Below are 22,655 nucleotides of genomic sequence, written 5' to 3'. Positions count from 1 at the left end.
TAAAACAATCCCAACTGTTTGGTTACATTTTTCAATGACATTTTTAACTCTACAATTGGATTTGAACATACTTAACATAAAAAATTGGATTAAAGGGCACCTATGATGAAAATCATCTTTTGTAAGCTGTTTGGACAGAACTGTGTGTAGGTGTAGTGTGTCCACTGGAGTGATAGAAACACGATAAGCCTCTCTTTTTTAAATTTTCTTATGTTAAAACTAGGATCCAAATCCCTCCCATTTTGAGGTGCACCACAACATGATGTAGGAGTGCGATTGCCCCGCCCACCGAATTGATTGACAGCCGCGTTCTAACATGTCTTCATATTAACGCGTATAATTATATTCACAAGACAGTACGTGCACAAATCAACCAGTATTAAAAGATCTGTTCAGCTCTCTGTGATCAGCAGCACCTCAAGAATGAGTTTTACAAGGTTAAAACATTTCTAAAACAGTGCATGTTTGTAATAAAGACAGTGAAATTGCTTCGTAAATCTTCACCACAGCTGCATGTCAGTACAATTACAAAAGAAGACGCTTCAATACTGGTTCATAGACTTAAATCCGGTTTATTTTGTACATTAACATAACGGATATCCATACAGCAGTGGATATTAACGTGTATCCTGTTATATTTGCTGTGCAAAAACAGTGCAAATCTAAACGTTTGTGTGTGTGTGAGTGCGTTAACGCGTGCAAACTTTATAACGACATTGTGTGTGACTCATTGTTGCAGAAAGGCTTGAATTAACTCCACAACAAATATATCAAATAATCATTGGGAAAATTCTTACCATAGTAAGGGAGATCTGCTTCATTCTTGTCTGTCACTGTGCTGCTTATACATGAGATGCAGCAGGAGAAGCTACACCCATCATAGTAGCAGTGAGCGATCTCTTTGGCCCTGACATGCATGTGGGAACGGTGGGCCGGGAGAACCAGCTCATTTCCATTAAAGGCACAGACAACAAAAACAGCTACAAAGACAAAACTGCTCAAATTTCCAATATACACAAGTATAATAAATAATCTGATCGGTATTTTGAGCTGAAACTTTACAGACAGGTTCTGAAGACACAAAAGATTTATATTAAATCTTGAAAAAGGGGTAAAATAGGTGCCCTTTAAAACAACCCTACAGTGTTTGAGTGTATAATTGCATTTGAAAAGATTAATAGTAAAGAAAACAAATAGTGTTTGGGTGTTTTCTGGTTTTCCAGTGGCCTGTAGAATTAGCAGAATTAGCTGACTGTTTGCACCAATCTTGTGTTTTAGGTAACATGAAGGCATCGCCACTTGAATCACTCTTTGCTGCCATGGTATTATGGAGCAGCTGAGCTTCATGGTATACCTATGATGCAGAGCTGGTGCAAGCTAAACTGCCTAGCCAGCTAATCTGGCTTCATGAAACAGACCCCTGGTTTTCATAATCAATGTGATGGTTTTCTGAGTGAATTTGAGAAATGACTTCTTACATCCATCAAAATATTTGGGTTTGTTTACTTTTGACCCAAAATTGAGTTAAGAGTATATACATTAGGGCTCCACAATATATCATTTCAGCATCGATATCGCAATGTGCGCATCTAGTCACACCACAGGACGTGCAAGGTTGACTTGGGATTATAATTAACTAAATTATTGTTCATTAGACATGGTTTGTTGAATCATTTTAAATTTCAACCATAATCTATTAATTTGATTAATAGATTATTTAATCTATTAATTTTTACTCAGATGTATTTTTTAAAGGCTGATAATTGTAAGATTTAAAGCAAATTTAAACAAGAAATTATAAAGTTTGCCGCTTTACCAGAGATTAATTGAGCTTAATTTTTTATCAAAGACTATACAGTGTAATTTTAGATTTGATAACTGAATTTCTTTAAATTTGAATTTCTTTCTCCAAAAACCATTAAGCACATTTTATTTTGTTTTTATCTGTGCTTGATTTTTTAAATGACATTTTATATATATTTTTATATATAGTTTATGCAGATGCACTCGCCTACAAAATCATCCCAATCAATGTAAAGTTGTAAATTCTTTCTCAGTTACTTAAGTCACATTGTGAAATTATAATCATATCACAATATACAGTTTTATTTTAAAGTCAAAATGATTAGCCCCCCTGTTTATTGTTTTCCCAATTTCTGTTTAATGGAGAGAAAATTATTGGGTTTTACAGTGAATAAGCATAATATTCATCATGCCATGGTAGTACGTTCCTTGCTTTATCAACATAAATACCAATGGAATCCTAGATTTTTATTTATTAGATTGTTTTAATGTTAACCACTAAACATAAGGAGACAGCAGGCACCCAAGTAAATATTTATAATTTTATCAAATAAAAAAAATGTAAACATTGATATACATTACATAAAAATAATCTCTCAATAAATTTTAATAATGGAAAATATAAAAATCTAATTCAAAAAGCTCATTTAAACTATAGAAACTGCAAGAGAATCTTAATAAAAAGAAAACTAAAAATAACATAATCAAAATGACTATATGATATATTTAATTTGACTTGATTTACTCTGAAAATAAAACTGGTGTAGGATTTACTGAGAAACAATCTAACAATTATCCCTCAAAAATTGGCATGTACATTTTTAGAAATAATTGCAAATATCTCTTTAAACAGTTGTAGCTTTCAATGAAATATTTTTTATTTTATTTTAACACGATTTACTAAACAAACTAACATATTTAAAAAAAAACATAAAAATTTGTTAAAATAATGGTTAAATAATAGTCTTTCCCTGTATGTAGCCTGCAGTAGAGAAATCGGTTCATACCCCGTTGACTTTCTGGAACAGGTAGAGGAAGCCTCCGAAGGTCAGTGTCATTAACAGCAGTAGTATCACTGACAAAAACTTGACTAAAGGTGTAAATTTCTTTCTCCAAAAACCATAAAGCACATTTTATTTTGTTTTTATCTGTGCTTGATTTTTTAAATGACATTTTATATATATTTTATGCAGATGCACTCGCCTACAAAATCATCCCAATCGATGTAAAGTTGTAAATTCTTCCCAGTTACTTAAGTCACATTGTGAAATTATAATCATATCGCAATATACAGTTTTATTTTAAAGTCAAAATCATTAGCCCCCCTGTTTATTGTTTTCCCAATTTTTGTTTAATGGAGAGAAGATTTTTACAACACATTTCTAAACATAATAGTTTTAATAACTCATCTCTAATAACTGATGTATTTTATCTTTGTCATGATGACAGTAAATAATATTTGACTAGATATTTTTCAAGACACTTTTATACAGATGAAAGTGACATTTAAAGGCTTAACTAGGTTAATTAGGTTAACTAGGCAGATTAGGGTAATTAGGCAAGTTATTGTATAACGATGGTTTGTTCTGTAGACCGCCTGAAAAAAATTTGCTTAAAGGGGCTAATAATTTTGACCTTAATACGGTTAAAAAAAGCTACTTTTATTCTAGCTAAAATAAAACCAATTACACTTTCCCTAGAAGAAAAAATATCAGACAGACTGTGAAAATTTCCTTGCTCTGTTAAACATCATTTGGGAAATATTTAAAAAAGAAAAAAAATCAAAGGGGGGCTAATAATTCTGACTTCAACTGTATGTCGCAGAGATATAAAATATTGCAGTGTCAGTTTTTTCCAATATCGTGCAGCACTAATATACATGCACATTAATATCTGAATATAAGCAGTATAAGTGGCTCTGTTGTTCAGTACTATAAGAACAGACCTTCTGTTTGTCACCAAATCACAGGAAACAAGGTCACATGTTCGCACGGATAAAATAAACACAACACCTCCTTAAAAAAATCTGACCACAGGGCTGATTAGATGCAAGTTGGTGCAGCTAAGAATACAAACAGACGAAGAAATGCATACGAAACCTGTTACTTATCTACCCCAACCCTTTGGTTCATTGATAATTGAGGTCGATAAGATGCTACTTTACCACATCTAAAAAAATATCCTCGAAAATGCATGATAGACAGGCTTTTCATTTGCAGCTTTGGCCTTTATGCATCCACCGACTTCTGACCTCAATTTAACCACTGACTGGTGGTCTGTGCTACTTCTTCTCACAAGTGCATTTAATCTTCCCTATGAGATGTTTAAAGCAGAAGTGATCATATTGGAACTATTACTGATGAACCTTCAGTGTTTCACTTGCCATAACTTATAAACATGTTGATGGGGATTGTATACAACAGAAACTGCTGATTATCTAGTATCTGCAAGGGAAAAAAAACACATCAGTTTTTACATGAACTCCAGCATCTAACCTCAATTCCACCCCCACTGACTTCTCTAGAGTCCCTCTGCCAGCACTCACATTTTCCATAGTCATCGGTATTGCTTCAGATGTGTGCTAAATACAATAGGAAATGAGCTTCACCCACAAGAGGCATGAAAGGTCCTAAATGGGAGCGGTGATCAAACCTTTGACCTTTATTTATACAGAAACATCAGAATTAATATGCAGTGTAGTTTCAGCGAATGGATGTGGGTAGAGGAGGTGCATTTGTGTGATCATTTCCACATTTTGATACTTTTAATCCAGTTCTCATGGGTAATACGAAGTTATGAAGAATGATATTGGCACATCACATCACAAACAAAAGCTACACACTTTAATTAAGGAGGGTTTTTGCATGAATCTTTCTGTCAACAGTTCTTATGTAATATTAATAATAATAAAATATATTTCATTAGGTGAAGTATGTAATATACCTCAGTTTTTGGTATAAAAATGTTACATTGATGTTAAAAGGTTCTTTATGGCAGTGGTTCCCAAAGTGGGGGTCGCAGGACACTGACAGGGGGTTGCTTGCTGATTTCCAAAAGTCAAATAAATTTGATTAAACTATTGAAATGACCATACACTGTAAAAAAACCTGTAATTTTACGGTTTATTTCTGGCAGCTCGGGCGCCGGAAATAAACCGTAAAATAACAGCCGTTAAATTACAGAAATTTATTGTAAAATAACAGGCATTTTATTACAGAAATTTTCTTACATTTAAATTTCTGGTAAATTTCTGTAATTTAATGTCCGTTATTTTACAGTAAATTTCTGTAATTTAATGTCCGTTATTTTACAGTAAATTTCTGTAATTTAATGTCCGTTATTTTACAGTAAATTTCTGTAATTTAACGGCCGTTATTTTACGGGGTTTTTTTCCAGCACCCCAGCTGCCGGAAATAAACCGTAAAATTACGGATTTATTTTTACAGTGTATTTTATCTATTACCTACAGAAGATAAAAATAGTAGTTAATAGTTACTTAAAAAACATTATCATGCAAGAGAAAAGCCTTTTGATTTTTTTCACAGAATTGTGTGTTTATGTTAGATTACCAACACAGCAATAGAGTCAGCTGCAGCAGATTGATTTTATAGCACCAGGTTAAACTTTCTGACACCTTTATGACAGTCAAATACATTAAAAATAAATACAGGCCACAACTGAACATTAAGAATGGTCTCTGAGTGGCGGTCTCCAAAATTAATCCAAGAATAGACTTGTGCTGCAAACATTGTGTTCACCAGTCTCTTTAGGTGAGGTTAATATTACATTAAACAAATTAATAAATGACTAAAAATTATATGATTGTTTTCTGTTGCACTTTTTTTGTTGTCAATATGCTCATGTTTATATAGGCCTATTGTTGTGTGGGCATCGTTTATATATTTATAACCACCTCCGAGGAATGTGGGGGTCTTAAGTCACTGACATTAATATTTTAGGGGTTGCGGGCAGAAAATTTTAGGAACCCCAGCTTAAAATTACAAATGCAAGGCATACTCCCACTGCAAGATCTAAAAGGCTCCATGACGCTCATCTTTTAACATTCAACCTTTGCATTTCACAAAAGATGATTTTAGATCATAAAACTATTCTTCACTCCAATAAATAAATGTTTATCTTCAGAAATGTTGACTGAAAGAATATTCAAAATATGCTTAATCCACTTTTGGAACCTTTCATTTTAATAGTTTACTTCTAAAACATCCCTTAAAAATCAAGAATGTACAGTTGAAGTCAGAATTATTAGCCCCCCTTTAATTTTTTTCTTCTGTTTTAAATATTTTCCAAATTATGTTTAACAGAGCAAGGAAATGTTCACAGTATGTCTGATAATCTTTTTTTCTTCTAGAGAAAGTCTTATTTGATTTATTTCGGCTAGAGTAGTTTTAATTTTTTAAAAACCATTTAAAGGACAAAATTATTAGCCCTTTAAGCTAATTTTTTTTCAGATTGTCTACAAAACAAACCATCGTTACACAATAACGTGCCTAATTACCCTAACCTGCCTAGTTAACCTAATTAACCTAATTGGTGAAGCCTTTAAATGTCACTTTAAGCTGTACAGAAGTGTCTTGAAAAATATCTAGTCAAATATGGAATCTTTATGGAATCTCCACTATACAGGATGATATTTAGCATGATATTCTGGGTGTCAACCATATACGCGGATGCTGCACATTGTACAATCCTAAACAGTTAGCATCCTTATTTGCATATTCGCATATGTCTTAAGCTGAGTTGGTCGTATAGTAATTGCCATAATAAAAAGACTTCCGCTGGTAAAAAGCGTTCTCGTGGCAACATGTAATTACCATATGTTAAGTATGAATTTGTTTCGTTCATGTCATCTCGTAATTACTGATACTAATTTTACAGATGACAACAAGTGACATTTTATTCAAAACTGTTCATATGTTCACTCTTCGCATCACTTGAGCTGTAGACCTATGTGCAAATGCTTTTAAGCAGGGGCGAATTTAGGAATGTTGAGGCCCTAAGCAATTCCAGCCATGGGGCCCAGCAGTCCTAATATGCAAACTTTTTTTATTTATTTATTTTGCTGTCTTTTTCTTATATCATATAATCCTCTTTTCTACGTCTGTATCTTAATGCAATCTCTAGATTTTAAAATATTTGTTTTCTTACAATGAATTCAAAACAAAAAATCTGAAGTAAACGGTTTAATTTAATCTGATTTGACTGCTGGACTGCTCCATGATTGGGGTGGGGGACACATTTGCATTAAAAAAATTATTTGTTAAACCCCCACAATATGATATTAAATCTGCCCCTGCTTTCAAGCATTGCATATCACATTTTATATTTTCAACTATACATTTTAAGCTATTAACTTCTGTAAACCTGAATGGACTTTTGGGCCAAGATTACTTAAAAACGTACTAAAGTTAGTAACTAGTCACTAGTTAGTACTAGTTAGTAAAACTAACTCTCGAGGTAATTAACTTTGCAGCCATTTTTTGTTGTGTTGCTGTTTAATTCGAATATTCAAATAGTGAGAAGAAAAATATCCTAATATGAAAAATACTATAGTAAATTATAGTAAATAGTCAACTGTTGTGTTTTTGAACCATACTGTATTAAGGCAGGTCTACTTAAATGACTCTGTTGTGGTAACTCTTTAGTTGCTGTGGTGATTCAGTGGTGGTGCAGTGGTAGCATGATCGACTCACAGCAATAAGGTCGCTGGTTCAAGTCCCGGCTGGGTCAGTTGGCATTTCTGTGTGGAGTTTGCATGTTCTCCCCATTTTGGCGTGGGTTTCCTCCACAAGTCCAAATACATGCGCTATAGGTGAATTGAACAAGCTAAATTGTAAATAGTGTATGCGTGTGAATGCAAGAGTGTATGGGTGTTCCCCAGTGTTGGGTTGTGGCTGGAAGGGCATCCACTGTGTAAAACATGTGCTGGATAAGTTGGCAGTTCTTTCCACTGTGGCGACCCCTAATAGAGGGACTAAGCCGAAAAGAAAATGAATGAATGAATGAATATATATATATATATATATATATATATATATATATATATATATATATATATATATATATATATATATATATATATATATAGTATTTTCTACAACTACAATAAGCTCTAGCCTTCATTAACAGTGTGTTAATATACATAAATGTGTTAATATATGTAAACATTGTGTAAATATACAGTATAATACACATTACTATAGTGTGGTTCAAAAACAGTTACTTATTTTAGTATTTTGTGACTGACACTAGTTATACTCAACTTTAATAGCTCATTTGAAGGCATCTTGTGTAAAACAGTGCCATAATTAACAATGTATAAGACTAAAATATGACTAAAAAAACAGGATACAAAAGATGTGACTTGTTAATAGAGCAGTTTGTTGTGCATTTCCTCTTTACGGACTAACAGTGCAAAAATGGTAATAACTATCCACAGGGTTTCATAAACCCTGGATAAAAAATGGTAACCCTGCTTCTGAATAATAATTGAATTATTATTGTATGTTATATAAAGTTCCTTTATGCTGTGTTAAAAGCAATACTTTGAATAACGTTCAGTTTGCCACAGTGTGAAAAGAATGTATATTTAGTTTAATACATTGAAACCGATTTCATACAGAGTTGCATTGTAATTATAATCTTCATAGTACAGTGAACATTGCTGTAATATGCAAAGACAGGTTGAAATAATTCCAGGGAGAAATAATTCAATAAAAGTACTCTGCAGACGTCATGTTCATTTCTGTTTCCAGGGATGGGAAGAAATACTTTGTCATGTATGACTCAATTCGTGTTCTGTGTGTGTTTGTGTGTTGCTGAAAAGGAGACAGACTGTGGGCCCGTGGAACTGACTATGAAAATGGCACATATTCAGATTTTCACACTTTCTGGAAATTATGCAGGAATTATTCAAGACCCAAAATACAACATCTGGAATAATGACGTAAGATGTGATTTTAAATAATATGCCAATAAGACCAATACTATTTATGTGTGTGTGTGTGTGTGTGTGTGTGTGTGTGTGTGTGTGTATTTATATGTTTTTAAGCATAAAACATAAATATTGCATGAATATTGATTAAACCTTCCCTAGTAGAGTTGAACGTGCATAATCATGTGTGTCTGAATGTAGTTTGACATGGGCAGTAGCTCCAACTGTTGGCAACAAATGTCACTACACTTAGTCTAGCACTGACAATTAAACTAGCTAGTGAACTGCACTGTTAACAACGTGTTTCTTCAATCAAGTATTCTACATATTATCAGTGCACTGAGCGTAATATGTATTTACATATATTTTAAAATACATTATGAGTGTTAATTAAACATTACACATACATTTTCAGCCGTGAAAATAAAAAAAAATTAAAAATAGACAAAAAGGCAGCTGCTCAGCAATTGTAATATACTTGTCCTATGAGACTTAGCATTGCATTTTAAAGAATGACAATCATCATGCGGTCATTTCTGCAGATTCTAAACGCTGGTCTGTAAGATTATGGAGAGTGTCAGGGCGTGTAGTGAACCACTAAGGACAGAGAGTGCTGCTCTTGTTTTTGGGGGCCCTCCGTGGTACGATGAATTGAGGCACCGTCACAGGGCCTAAACACGTGTGGATCTTCTTTGCTGCTATGCTGTGGATTCTGTCCATGGACAGATGGTTCGCCTTGACATTTCAGAAATGCTATGAAACACCTGTAGAACTGAAACAGATGAAAAGAAAATGAGATGGTGTGCATTTCCTTTCAACTAACATGTGCTGTTTAGGGGTACATCACCACAGTCTCATGTAATCAACCACATGTCTGCACAATTGGAAAATGTACTTTGTGTGGCATTTGAGGTAGAGCTTTGTTTCAGTGGAAAACAGTTCATGTATGAGTGATTGTAGTGCAAAATGAAAGTATAAGGGCTTGTGGTCTGTAAAGTGCACAAAAGATACAAAGTTTGCACATTTTAGTATAGTACACAATACTGTTTAAAGGTTTTTTGGGTCTGAAAGATTGAGAAATCTTTCAGAGCGTAATCTAACATGCTGATTTGCTGGTCAAGAAACAATTCTGGTTATTATAAGTGCTGAAAACAGTTATCATGCTTAATATTTTAGTGCAAACTGTAGCGCATGATGATCAATAGTAACAGTAATTTTCTTTTCGACAAAAAATCCAGAAAAGAAATATCACCATTTGCAAAACTGATTACTTTGTTGAATATATATATATTTTCAATACAAAATATAGTATAATATGGGAGTCACGGTGGCGCAGTGGGTAGCATGATCGGCTCACAGCAAGAAGGTCACTGGTTTGAGCCCCGGCTGGGTCAGTTGGCGTTTCTGTGTGGAGTTTGCATGTTCTCCCCTTGTTGGCGTGGATTTCCTCCAGGTGCTCCGGTTTCCCCCACAAGTCCAAAGACATGTGGAACAGGTGAATTAGGTAGGCTAAATTGTCCGTAGTGTATGAGTGTGAATGAGTGTGTACGGATGTTTCCCAGTGATTGGTTGCAGCTGGAAGGGCATTCATTGCGTAAAACATACACTGGATAAGTTGGCGGTTCATTCCACTGTGGCGACCCCAGATTAATAAAAGGACTAAGCCAAAAAGAAAATGAATGCATGAATAATATATATAATATAATAATAAAAATATAAAATACTGTTAATGCTGCTCAGAAAATGGCTGTGGTAGCAGGTTGTAGCAGTAGCTTTGCAGTTAGCACATACATTTATTTACATTTACATTTATTTATTTATCAGACACTTTTATCCTGAGCACATTAGAAATGAGAATAAAAGAAGCACATCAAGTCACCAGAGAACAGAAATTATAAAATATTCATTTATTACTTATTGTATGCCGTTTCAAATGAAATTATTACTCCAGTCATTATTGCTTTTAATATTATTAACATTAATAAAATAATAACAATAATCATTTTTATCAGGGTGGTTTCTGAAGGATCATGTGACAATAAAATCACTGGAATAAATTCTTAAATTAAATGATAAACTACTTTTGAGCAGTTATTTTATAGTGCAATAACATTTCACAATTTTACAATTTGAACTGTATTGATTAAATAAATACAGTCTTGGTGAGCAGGAGAAGCTTATTTTAAAACATTTAAAAATCCTACTGACCCCAAACTTTTAACCGGTAGTGTACATAATCAAGTTTTTGCCAAATCAAAGCCCTCCGAATTTTTTATCAGTTTGCTTAATGATATGCTTTTACATTCTCTTAAAGGGTTCTGATTGTAGAAAATCACATAGATCATTTTTGATAATAAATAAATGCATTTGGTGTTATTCCAGATTTTAAAATTAGTTATTCAAATGCATATATTTGGTCAAATCAGTGCACCTTTTATAAGACGTAAAAGCATATTGGTGCAACAACTGATTTGCATTCCATCTGTGGACTCACCTGGTTGTTGAAAAGCACATAGATTACTGGGTTGACCACAGTGCTGCTCTTGGCCAGGACTGATGGCACTATGCTGGTTACGGGAGTGATTAGTCCCGTCCTGCCAAAGGTGGCCAGCAGGGCCACCACCCCGTAAGGCATCCAGCACAGCAGATAGCAGGATACCATAGTGACAACCATCAGAAGAATGTGGTTCTCCCTCCTCTGTGCAGTCAGCAGGTTGATTTTTGTTACCTGAGCCAAAAAGGAAATGCTTAATGATGCATCAAGGAAAGTGTTTAGCAATTTCACCTATGTACAAAGACAACACCACAACTTCTCTTTGAATGATCATCCATCTAAATATTGGTGAGTACTAAATTAATTAAATCAACACAGGCTCATTGTGGATACGTACCCCTGTGTACATTTCTGGAGAGCACAAATTATGTAGCCGGAGACAAATGGCTGTACATATGGCTGAATTTCATCTTTAAAATGAACACTACGGACCGGTATGATGCCACTGATGGCTTCTGCTTCTTTTAGCGCAACCAGCTGAACGCTTAGCTCCGTACGGACAGCTTTTCTGGTGTTACCAGTTTGCCCAGTAGCTCACTGCATCCACCAATGGACTTTGGACGCAGAGCTGAGATAATTGCGATTACAGGGTTTGAGTCTGGTGAAGAACGGTTCCAGAAACCAGGTAAAGCAAAAACAAAATGAATAAACAACAGGCTGAAACGTAGCCGCAATTTCTTTTCTTTTTCTAGATTGCTTTTGAAAACACTATCAGTTGGGTTTAGGGATGGGGTTGGGTGGGTCAGTCAGTTTGTGGAAAGAAAGCTTCCCTGGTCAGCTGAAGTGTATTTTGCGCCCTCTGGTGGATTTATGCAAAAAGCATAGCAAAAAGCGAGAAAAATATATGAGATCATGAAAAACCATAAACAGCGGCCTCTAGTGGATTAGCAAAAACAAAAAACTGAGAGCAGACGTACGTCCAGTTACGTATTTCGCTGTCCACAGAAATGTAGACCTGGGTACGTATCTGTAATTAGCCTGGGTTGACTTAAATTCTGGATTCAGCATGCCAAGGTTGCATACTCTTTGCTCTATTTGATCATTTGAACGCAGGCTCATTCTAAAAACGTAGCCCTACGAATCACGAATTATGTAGCCAGAAGTAAGTATTGCTGCATTTAGTTTTTAAAACGAAAGCTACAGGGCGGTATGACACCATTCCTTTTCACCCTTACCAGCCGACCCCTTACCTTCGTATGGACGGCTTTCCCGCTGTTACCAGTTTGTCCCGTTAGCTCACCATGTATGTTGGCATACTTGAGACGCAGAGAGGAGTTGACCACAACAATTGGGTTTGAGTCTGGCAAAGAAAGGTTCCAGAAAGCAGGTAAAACAAAAACAGGTAAGTCCAAAAAATAAAAAACAAGTAAATAACAGGGTGAGAATGTGGTAAAATCTGAAGACATGGTAAAAATCAGAAGAGGGTTTTTCTTTTTCTGGATTGCTTTTGAAAATTGTTGGTTGGGTTTAGGGAAGGAGGAAGGTGGGTCAGTCGATCGGTCTTTCAATCATCTTTGATGGGTTTACACAAAAACAGCAGGCGCGAATGGCACTCGTGAGAGAAATTTGAGATCTTAAAAAGTGTACACAGTGGCCTCTGGTGGATTCACGAAAACAAAAACTGCAAAAAAAAAAAAACTCCTGGGATGTATTTGTATACATTTCTATGTCTCTAGAAATGTATATAGAGGTACATTTTCAGTATGAGCCTGGGTTGGATTATTTGCAAGTGCAAAGTCTTGAAAAGCATGTGTATTTTGTTTTAGTCAATGGAAGCAACATCTAATCTCCAATATCTATTTCAGAAGAAAATAAAAAGTTACATTAGAAATAAAACAGGACTTCTCAACCATCTAAGTCAAACTAAAAGCTTTCATCTATCTGTAAAGCACATGGTCTATCCTACAGCAAACAGCCCATGATGTGAACGTGCTTAGTATGAATTAGCTTGCCATGTGTGCAGGCTGTTTGCGAACCTGAGGAAGACTGGCAGATGGCTCCTTCATGCGTCAAATCTGAGCGTCGTGACTTCTATCCTCTGGAGTCTGTTAACCTTCCCTATCCCCTTCCCATCCTGAAGTAATCTCTCTGTATGAAGATCTCCTGCCGGTCGGGGACTGAATGTGAGCTTCCATTCAGCAGCGGTGGCAAATGAGTGCTGATGAGAGAAGCGGTGCTCCCTGCATCGGCTCATGTCGTCATTCACACCTTTTACATGCTCCACTGGATGATTGTAATTGTATTGACAGCTCCAGCTCGCCAAAGTGTTTTCTATGTAATCCCATTGCCTCCGGAAGTGTCCTTTGGCAATTTGTAGAATCAATATAACATTGTAAAAATATATATATTTCAAACAAATGCTTTTTAACTACAGAACTATTATTAACGTGATTTAATAATCAGTCTTTCTTGGGATCTTTGATTCTTCAAATGATTTATTAACAAAAATACGTCTCCAATTCATTCATTCATTTATTTTCCTTCGGCTTAGTCCCTTTATTTATCAGAGGTTGCCATAAGCAACTTAAGCAATTTAGCTTATTCAGTTCACCTGTACCGCATGTCTTTGGACTGTAGGAGGGAGCACCCAGAGTAAAACCCACGCCAACACGGGGAGAACATGCAACTCCAAACAGAAATGCCAACTGACCCAGCTGGGGCTCAAACCAGCAGCCTTTCTTTCTGTGAGGCGACAGTGCTAACTACAGAGCCACCGTGCCGCCCCTCATCTCCAATTTATTCCTTCATAAACACCCCCAAAAGCCCCTTTTAATTGTATCCGAATGCATTTTCTTTAGACTATCTATTGAATCGTATAATGGAAATCAATTTCATGCCACATGTCTGGAGTGACTATTTTAGGAATCCAATTACTTTCTCAGACATCAGTTTCACAGTGGTCTCTCTCTCTTTTTTGTGATACCCCACTTTGAATCCCATCAGAATTCCATGTTTGTGTTTCTAAAAAAGCTGCAGAGCTGTAACGACTGGCCCACTCGAATGTGCGATGGAAGCAGCTCTCTCCATTTGTCTGACACACAATGCGGCGTCTGCTACTGAACAGAGCGAATCCTGGAGGAAATAAGTTTGTTGCATAACCGCTCGTCACCAATAGTAACAGGCTCCTCATTCTAAAAATACCTCTGATGGTGATTCATTCATAGAATCGCTCCGGCGACTAGAGGCTCTTTGCCTTACTACCTGCTGGAAACGCTCATTACATATTCTTTCACACAGTGATGTGTTTATGAAATTTGCTTCAGGCACGGATGAGTCACAAAACCTAAAGCCTGCATCTCCCTGAACACTGTCTAACCTTTTGCCCTAAAGTGCTTTGTTCTTATTCTTGAGCTGGACAAATCAATATCAAATGGATAAAAAAAGAAGCCAAGAAAGCAGGATCTTTGATCTCCAAGTAGTGTATTCTGTGAGTTTGCTGGGTTGAAATGTTAATTAGACTCTGGCTATGATACCTCATTGTGGATTTCTGGTACAACGGATTCATTTCCTCAGAAGGGAAATTAACACGGTGAAAGGAGACTATAGGGTGTATTAATTGTCAGCCACTGCTGTTTTACAACAGTGCTGGGATCTTTCACTATTACTCTGCTCATTCGCGTTTGCATATTACAAACACAGATTTTACAGTAATTCTTTCTGCAGGTTACATGCCAGTGACAAGTGACTCTTTATGAGTCATTGAATCATTCATTGAACCATTTTGTTTAAAACCTCTAAAGAAATCAAGTGACTTGCTGATTTTGAAACCACTTACCAGCATACAGCTCCAGATTTATATTCAGATAATATATGTATTGCAAATCCTCTGTTAGAATTTACTAAAGACATGCAATAAAAATCTTGTGAGTAAAAAAGGTGTAGGCATTGCTGCATATGCAGTTGTAAGAGTTTGCCTTTCCAAGGATTTGGAATCAGTTTACTAGTCCTGTTACGATAATCTATATTTTGTTGGACGATATATTGCACCAAAATATATTGCGATAAATGATATCATTGTCATCCTAATATAATTTTATGCGACTCATTATATAATGCCAGAATGACAGTATAATATCATCACAATGCAAGTACACTCTTTTAAAGAACACATCATATTTTATTCTTAAGAATATTTAATTTAATTATAGTCATTTTAACAATTTAATAATTAGGCATTGGAATTAGAATGTGGAAACGTTTGTCCTAAACAAATAAATAATAATAAATGTTAACAAAAAAATTGCAAGTTAAAAAGGAACAGAGGCTGCTATATTTGCTACCAGATCTATTTTCAGTTGTCAGACACCCACATAAAAATATACTATAGTAATTTATAGTAAATACTTTAGTGTTTTTTAACCATACTGACACTGACACCTCCAATAGAGGTAGAGATGTTGCACAATCAGCTAAAATGTTGTTAGAATTGGTTTTTATATATGGACGATATATATTGCATCATCAAACATAATTGAGGTCATGTCCATGTGTTGTACGATAAGTCTATATATTGATTATTGTGAAAGACCTACAGTTTACTGGCATTTGTGCTATTATTCAATGCCACAATGTCTCTTAACCCCTATGCTATGTTAGTAGAGTACATAAATTTGATTATCATGAGGCTCTAGTTGTTTGCAACTTCTATGTTTGCACTATTTAAAGTATAGTAGTACAATTTACTATCCCACTATGGATGCATACTCCTGCATACATTTCTGGAGAGAGCAAATTTATAGCAGTTTTCGCGAGGCCGCTGTGTATGCTTTTTCAGAGCTCAAATTTCTCTTGAGAGTCCCATTCGCGCTTGCTGTTCTCGTGTAAATCCACCAAGAGGTTGCTGTCGACTGACTGACTGATAACCCTTCCCTAAATTCAACCAATAGTGTTTTCAAAAGTACCAATTGACTCGCCCTCCACCTTCCCTAAATTGTTCTCACCCTGTTTTTTTACTTGTTTATTTTATCTTTTGCCTTTTGTTTTTGTCTTACCCGCTTTCTGGAACTGTTCTTCACCAGATTTGAACCCCGCCGTTGCAGTCAACTCCTCTCTCTGTCTCAGTCCACCAGCTTAAGCAGCGAGCCACTGGGCAAACTGGTAACAGTGGAAAAGCTGTCCACATGGAGGTAAGTGATCAGCTAGTAGCACGAAAAAAAAAAAACCCAGAAGCCAACTGTGGCGTCATATCGCCCCATAGCGTTGATTTTAAAGACGAAATGCAGCCATACATACTTCTGGCTACATAATTCGCTCTCTTCAGAAATATACACAGGGCTATGTATTCATAATGAGCCTAAGTTGCAAAAAGGGCATATCAGATGAACGGTTATTTACCTTTGTTGGATTTGTTACAGTAGAATAACACACAGAAGAATGACACCCACACACAAACATTTCAAGAGTTCACACTTAGATATTGTTTGACAACTGTTAGCAGGTTTGGCATGCTGTCCCGGGAGAGAACCCTGAGCTCGGAGATAGTTAGTTGAGCCCAGGGCTCCCGCCTGGTCCATAGAGCATATGAGGGGAGTACGAGATTGGTGGTTCTTGAGAGCTCCCCGTGGTAAAGGAAGAAAGGAGGAGAAGGGGCGGATGGGGGGTTTCTTCGGAAAACGAAGATAAGAGAGTAGTTCTAGCTGGGCTACTTATAGTGAGTTGGGGTTAATCAGATTGGCTAACTAGTGAATGTAGATGAGTGCCCAGCTGCAGTCAATCATATCACGTGCTCCTCTCGAAATTAGTTTGTGAAACTTCACTTAAAGGAGATACTGTCAAATTGATATTAGTATTAAATTCACTATTACTTACCCCTTTGATAATGAGCAAGATTTTGCCATAGCAGAAGATCATGAGCACTAGGGGCAGAAGCAGACAGAAGATGAACAGGCACATGACGTATGAGATGCTGCTGGTTGAGCGCAGGTGCCATTGAACTGAGCATGTAGTCCCGGGTCCTTCAGGCCCGTAGCTGCTCCAGCCCAGGAATGGTGGGAGAGTCCATAGCAGTGAATAAAGCCAAGATGCGGCCACGCAGAGCCAGGCCCGGCGGAAGTCAGACACATCGGCCTTGGTTGCCCGCAGCAGGGCAGCATAACGCTCATATGACAGTATAGACAGAGACATCAGAGATACAATTCCTGTTAGGGGGTAAGGAGGAAAAATAGTCACTCATGAAAAATTGTATGTTATATCACAGAAATAGTCAAAAACACATTTGCCTGGATTTACGTTCTAGTGTAAATGCATTCGTACAGCCACAAAAGACCACCATTAGATCACTGAAAATCAGTGGTGGAAAGAGTACTGAAAAATCATACTCAAGTAAAAGTATTGTAACTTGGCTTAAAATGTAGCGCAAGTAAAGTAAAAGTATCTGTCGTAAATATTATTCAAAGTATGAGTTAAAAGTAGCTGTTTTAAAAGTACTCAAGAGTAGTGAGTATTATACTGTGAAAAGCTGATGCATTTACATGCAATTTGTGTAGGGATGTGTAAACATAACATTCTGTAGTGCATTTAGTTCTTGTTTAAGGACATTTGTTTAAGGACATCCTCTTGGACACTTTTAATGCTTCCAAACAATTTGCTGCATTTATAAAGCACCCATGTCTTCAAGTAGTGCTGTGATGTATTTTCTATGTGCGATTTGATTGGACAGAAATCACAGGATTGATTTTTCTACTAATAAAATAGTGACTGCAGGTTGAAGGAAAGTAATGGAGTAAAAGTACTGATACTGCACTAAAAATGTACTCAAGGGAAAGTAAAAGTACACATTTTTAAAACTACTTAGTAAATTACAATTCCTGAGAAAAACTACTCAGTTACAGTAATTTGAGTATTTGTAATTTGTTACTTTACACCACCGCTGAAAATACAATGTTTCAATAAAGAACGAAGATAAGTCGTAAGGTCTTTGCTTCTGAGTTTCTTGCGCTACTGCAGTGCTGAGGTAGTTTATAAATGACTGCTCTTGTTTTACACCAAAAATAGACAAAAGCATATTTTTTACATTACACTTTTTTACATTTAACCATAAAACATTCAATTTAGTCATTCATTTCATTTTAGTAGTAAGAACTTGATTGCAAGAGTCCAAATAAGTTTATTCAACAACAAACAGTTTCTTACTATTGTCTACTAAAAATCGTCTGCCACTGATGCATTAGACAGAGCATACAGCTGAAACCGCATTGTTACATTCGTTATTTTACTTCAGCAAAGTCCCTTTTTTATCAAGAGTTACCACAGCAGAATGAATCACCAACTATTCCAGCATATGTTTAAGCAGTGGATGCCCTTCCAGGCGCAACTCAGTATTGGGAAACACCCATACACTCACATTCACGCACGCACTCATACACTATGGCCAATTTATTTAATCCAATTCACCTGTACCACATGTCTTTGGACTGTGAAACCAGAGCACCCGAAGGAAACCCATGGGAACACAGGAACATGCGAACTCCACACAGAAATGCCAACTGACCCAGCCGGGACTCGAACCAGCAACATTTTTGCTTTGAGGCGACCACTGAGCCAACATGCCACCAGCATTGTTACAGTCTACTTAAATTAACTGTTTATTTTAGATTCTTTAATTAAAATTTGTTATAATATTAAACTGAAACCAAAAAAAACCTGATGCCTCACAGCAAGAAGGTCGCTGGTTCAAGTCCTGGCTAGACCTGGCTAGATTTTATGTTCTCCCTGTGTTCACATGAGTTTCCTCTGAGTGCTCCAGTTTCCCCCATACTTTAAAGTCATGTGGTATATGTATAGGTGAATTGGATTAACAAGTTAATGCTGGGTTGCGGCTGGAAGGGCATCTGCTGCATAAAACATATGCAAGAGTAATTGGCGGTTCATTCTGCTGTGGCAACCCCTGATGGAACTAAGCCGAATGAAAGTAAGTGGGTGAAGCTAACATTAAAAAATACATTTGTAAGGCTCAAAACAACTTCTCAGAGTGACTAAAGCTAAACCCAAATGTAGAATAATGCAATAACCTTTCTGTTTTGCAGCACCGACTCAAGGTACTCATTAAGGTAGTGATCGTGTTATCCAGACAGCATCAAGAAGCAAGGTTACAGGAAAAGTCAAAGGTATAATGACATTATACATTACACTCTTATATAACGACTCTTCTTTCATAAGATGAAGCTAAAACAAGCTGTTGACAACAAATATTATTTCATTTGTCAAGTTGTCTTAAAACCTACTGAGAAAAAGTGTGACCATTAATGAATGTGTTTAATGTGATCGTAAACATCATGTCTGTGAGAAATGTGATCATTAAAAATAAATGTGAAAATGATGAACCCTATGTATACATTTCCCTTCAATGGATTTCAGGTTTACATGTTATGGGTAAAAGTGTTCTGCAATCTTCCCTGCAGTTCCTCTACACAACACAGGAACACAGGGGGTGTCACAACACTCCCACTGGGGTAATTAAAAGCCTTAAACGAGCTCTCCATTCAAATGTCAGATCACTGGAGAAACATCAACTTCTGAGGCGACTCCTAAATAAGGTACACAGTGATTCTTGCTTGCGCCTATTTTGAGCGTATGAGAAAATTTTGAGACAGACTGAAAACAGCATAACTTCTAACGTGAACTTGACATGATCAATAACAGTTTTCTTTAGGTAAAATACTGAAATAAGCCTACAATCTCATAGATAAGTGTACAAAAGCTGTCACTTCATGGGTAAACTTTTCAAATGGTACACTTTTGTACTTAGGTACTAATAGGCTATGTATATTTTAGGTACTAATCTGTATGTTTAAAGTACCTGTTTGGACCCTTTTGGTATACAAACTTTTGAGAAGGTACTGCACAAGTGACAGCCTTTGTATCTTTGTTTTTGAAAGTTTAATAACTGCTACACGGTATTCTACTACACACTAAGTGCTGTGGTCTTTTATTGAACCCTTTAACTACCCCACCAGGAAAAAAATGTTTGGATTGTATTTCCTAACTCCTAATGTTGCTAATTAACACACTCAATGCATTTTTTTTCAACACATCCCATAATTTCTAAAATATCAGCCTCTACCAAATGGTTAATATGTCGGTTTATGGTAAAATACATATACTATGTAAAATCTGAAAATATTAAGTGTAAGACCTATATATATATATATATATATATATATATATATATATATATATATATATATATATATATATATATATATATATATATATATATATATATATATATATATATATATATATATATATGTATTCAAAATAAAATATTTCTGAACACTAAATGAACTTTTTTTGCAACATTTTATATGAAGTATGCCATAAAATATTTCAGAGTCTCACTTAACATGCTTTCGTTTTTTTTTACAATATTTTTTTGTAAACCAACAATGCTGTGTGTGTAAGCCATTATTTAAAACAGTCATTCTTTAAATGACTTTAACAGTCATTATTTAAAACAGTAAAAACATGGTCAACCGTTTGGTAGAGGGTCAGTCAAAGGGTTAACAAACCAAAATATGTAAATAATAATGATAATAAATGATAATAATGGAATTTCAATCTGGTCACATGTTAATGTTTACAAGGAAATGCTTTTACCATTTTACACCTGAATAAATAAAAACATTCAAATTAATACTAAATTTAAGTTCTTTTTTTTTTTTTTTGTTGATTTTGCGGTCAGATGATTAAGCAGTGTTTGCACAAAAATTTAATAACAAGAATATTTTAGTACTAATTAAACTATTATTTCTTTGTGGTTCTGATGATTATAATATCAAGATACAATTTATTTAATTTAGGTTTAACTAATTGCATAAAATTATTAATTCATTAATAACAATAGAATTAATAAATTAATCAATAACTTAATACTTTCATTCGTATGAGCCCACTGTTTGCAAATTACATAATAATGGCAGTTGACACTAAGCATATGCTATGTATTTGATTATTTTTGGCTAACCCCTTGCTACACCTTGCAAGTTTATTATTAGTAACATTCGTAATCTTACATTTTGTGACTTGTGAATGCTGCAGAGTGATGCAGATGCATTACAAAAAAAAGTCAATAAATGAACTCTGAAAAGGTTAACAATATGATTCCTCTAGAAAAGTCCCTTGAATATTACTTGAATTTCAATAAATCATCATTTTGATAGTCACAATTAGGTTTCATTTATTAAACATTAATTTACTAAGTTCATTTTCATAAACCAACAAATAAAAATATTTACAGCATTTATTAATCTTTGATCAAATCAATTTCAACAATAGTTCAATTAATTATAAAGCAAATATAGCCCTGTCTGTTCTGAATTAAAGTCAGTATAACACACTTATCAATTAACGTCCTCGATGATTAATAAATGTTGTGAAATATGATGCTCTAATGTGCTTAACTAATGTTTAATGTATTATAAAGTGTTATATATTTGTTGTTGTTATAAAATGTATGTCCTTAATAGTTTTCCTATTTGCGTAGCTCTGGCTATTTTTATTCTCCGTCTAAACATTGAGTTTCAATAAACTGTCAATCACAAATTTTCAGATACTAAAATATTAAGATTCTCAAGCATTTGAAAGATAGTTACAATCGTGATATCAGCAAAGCAATAGCGAGAGAAAGTTCATCTACATTCTGTGAGACATCGACACCTTCAAAACCCCCGAAGACTTGCAAACGGAACTTTCCTGTTGAATGAACTTCAGCAAAACTTACCAAAAAGCGAATTGGCGAAACCGTACCATTTGCAGCCGTGATGTCCCAACAGCCATTTCCCATAGAGACTGGACGCGAAGCTGAAGGGAGTCCCAAACAAGCAGACCAGTATGTCACTGACGCTGATGTTCAGCAGGATCAGGTTTATAGGAGTCCACAGTGAGCGAAACCTCGCATAGACGAGCAGGACAAAGAGGTTGTTCAGGCATCCCAACAGCAGGATGGCTCCGAGGCAGACGGCGGTCACCGTGTGGCCGGTCCTGCTCAGGCCGGGTGGGCTGTCGTGGGGCTCCAGAGGATCCCCAGAACTCACATTGCCACTTTGGTTGAGCGCAGAAGTGTCTTTACTGCTGATGTTCAAACTCCAGATGTAGACGACCATAGCAGCCTCACTGCACGGGGAAATTATGTTGACACTATGACTTTCCTGACGGAAAGATTCACAGTTTTCATGTCTCCACCTCACTGACGCGCAGCCCACCATCGACACCCTGCCTCTGCGCCGCTGACCCCCGCTCTCTGATCACAGATGACCGGGGTGCGAATTATGAGCTGTGTGGGGGTGGTGGAGGGGGGTCTGACTCTAGAGAAAGTGAAATCAAAAGAGGAGGATGGTCTTGGAGAAA

General features: G+C 35.8%; 1 protein-coding gene across 1 annotated transcript; it reads right to left on the bottom strand.

Moving 5' to 3' along the window:
• Nucleotides 1–9,252: 9,252 nt before the first annotated feature.
• On the bottom strand, nt 9,253–22,411 carry tmtops3a (teleost multiple tissue opsin 3a). The gene is made up of 4 exons (XM_056472465.1): nt 22,030–22,411; nt 17,118–17,446; nt 11,250–11,483; nt 9,253–9,527 (listed from the first exon to the last, which is right to left on the bottom strand). The coding sequence occupies exons 1-4, from the start codon at nt 22,409–22,411 to the stop codon at nt 9,333–9,335; spliced, it is 1,140 nt and encodes a 379-aa protein (XP_056328440.1). The 3' UTR covers nt 9,253–9,332.
• Between the last annotated feature and the right edge of the window lie 244 nt (nt 22,412–22,655).

This window comes from Danio aesculapii, chromosome 14 (assembly GCF_903798145.1).
Source record: "Danio aesculapii chromosome 14, fDanAes4.1, whole genome shotgun sequence".
In the NCBI taxonomy this organism is placed as follows: Eukaryota; Metazoa; Chordata; class Actinopteri; order Cypriniformes; family Danionidae; genus Danio; species Danio aesculapii.
Note: the sequence above shows the minus strand (reverse complement) of the source record. Positions and strands in the feature narration are given on the sequence as shown.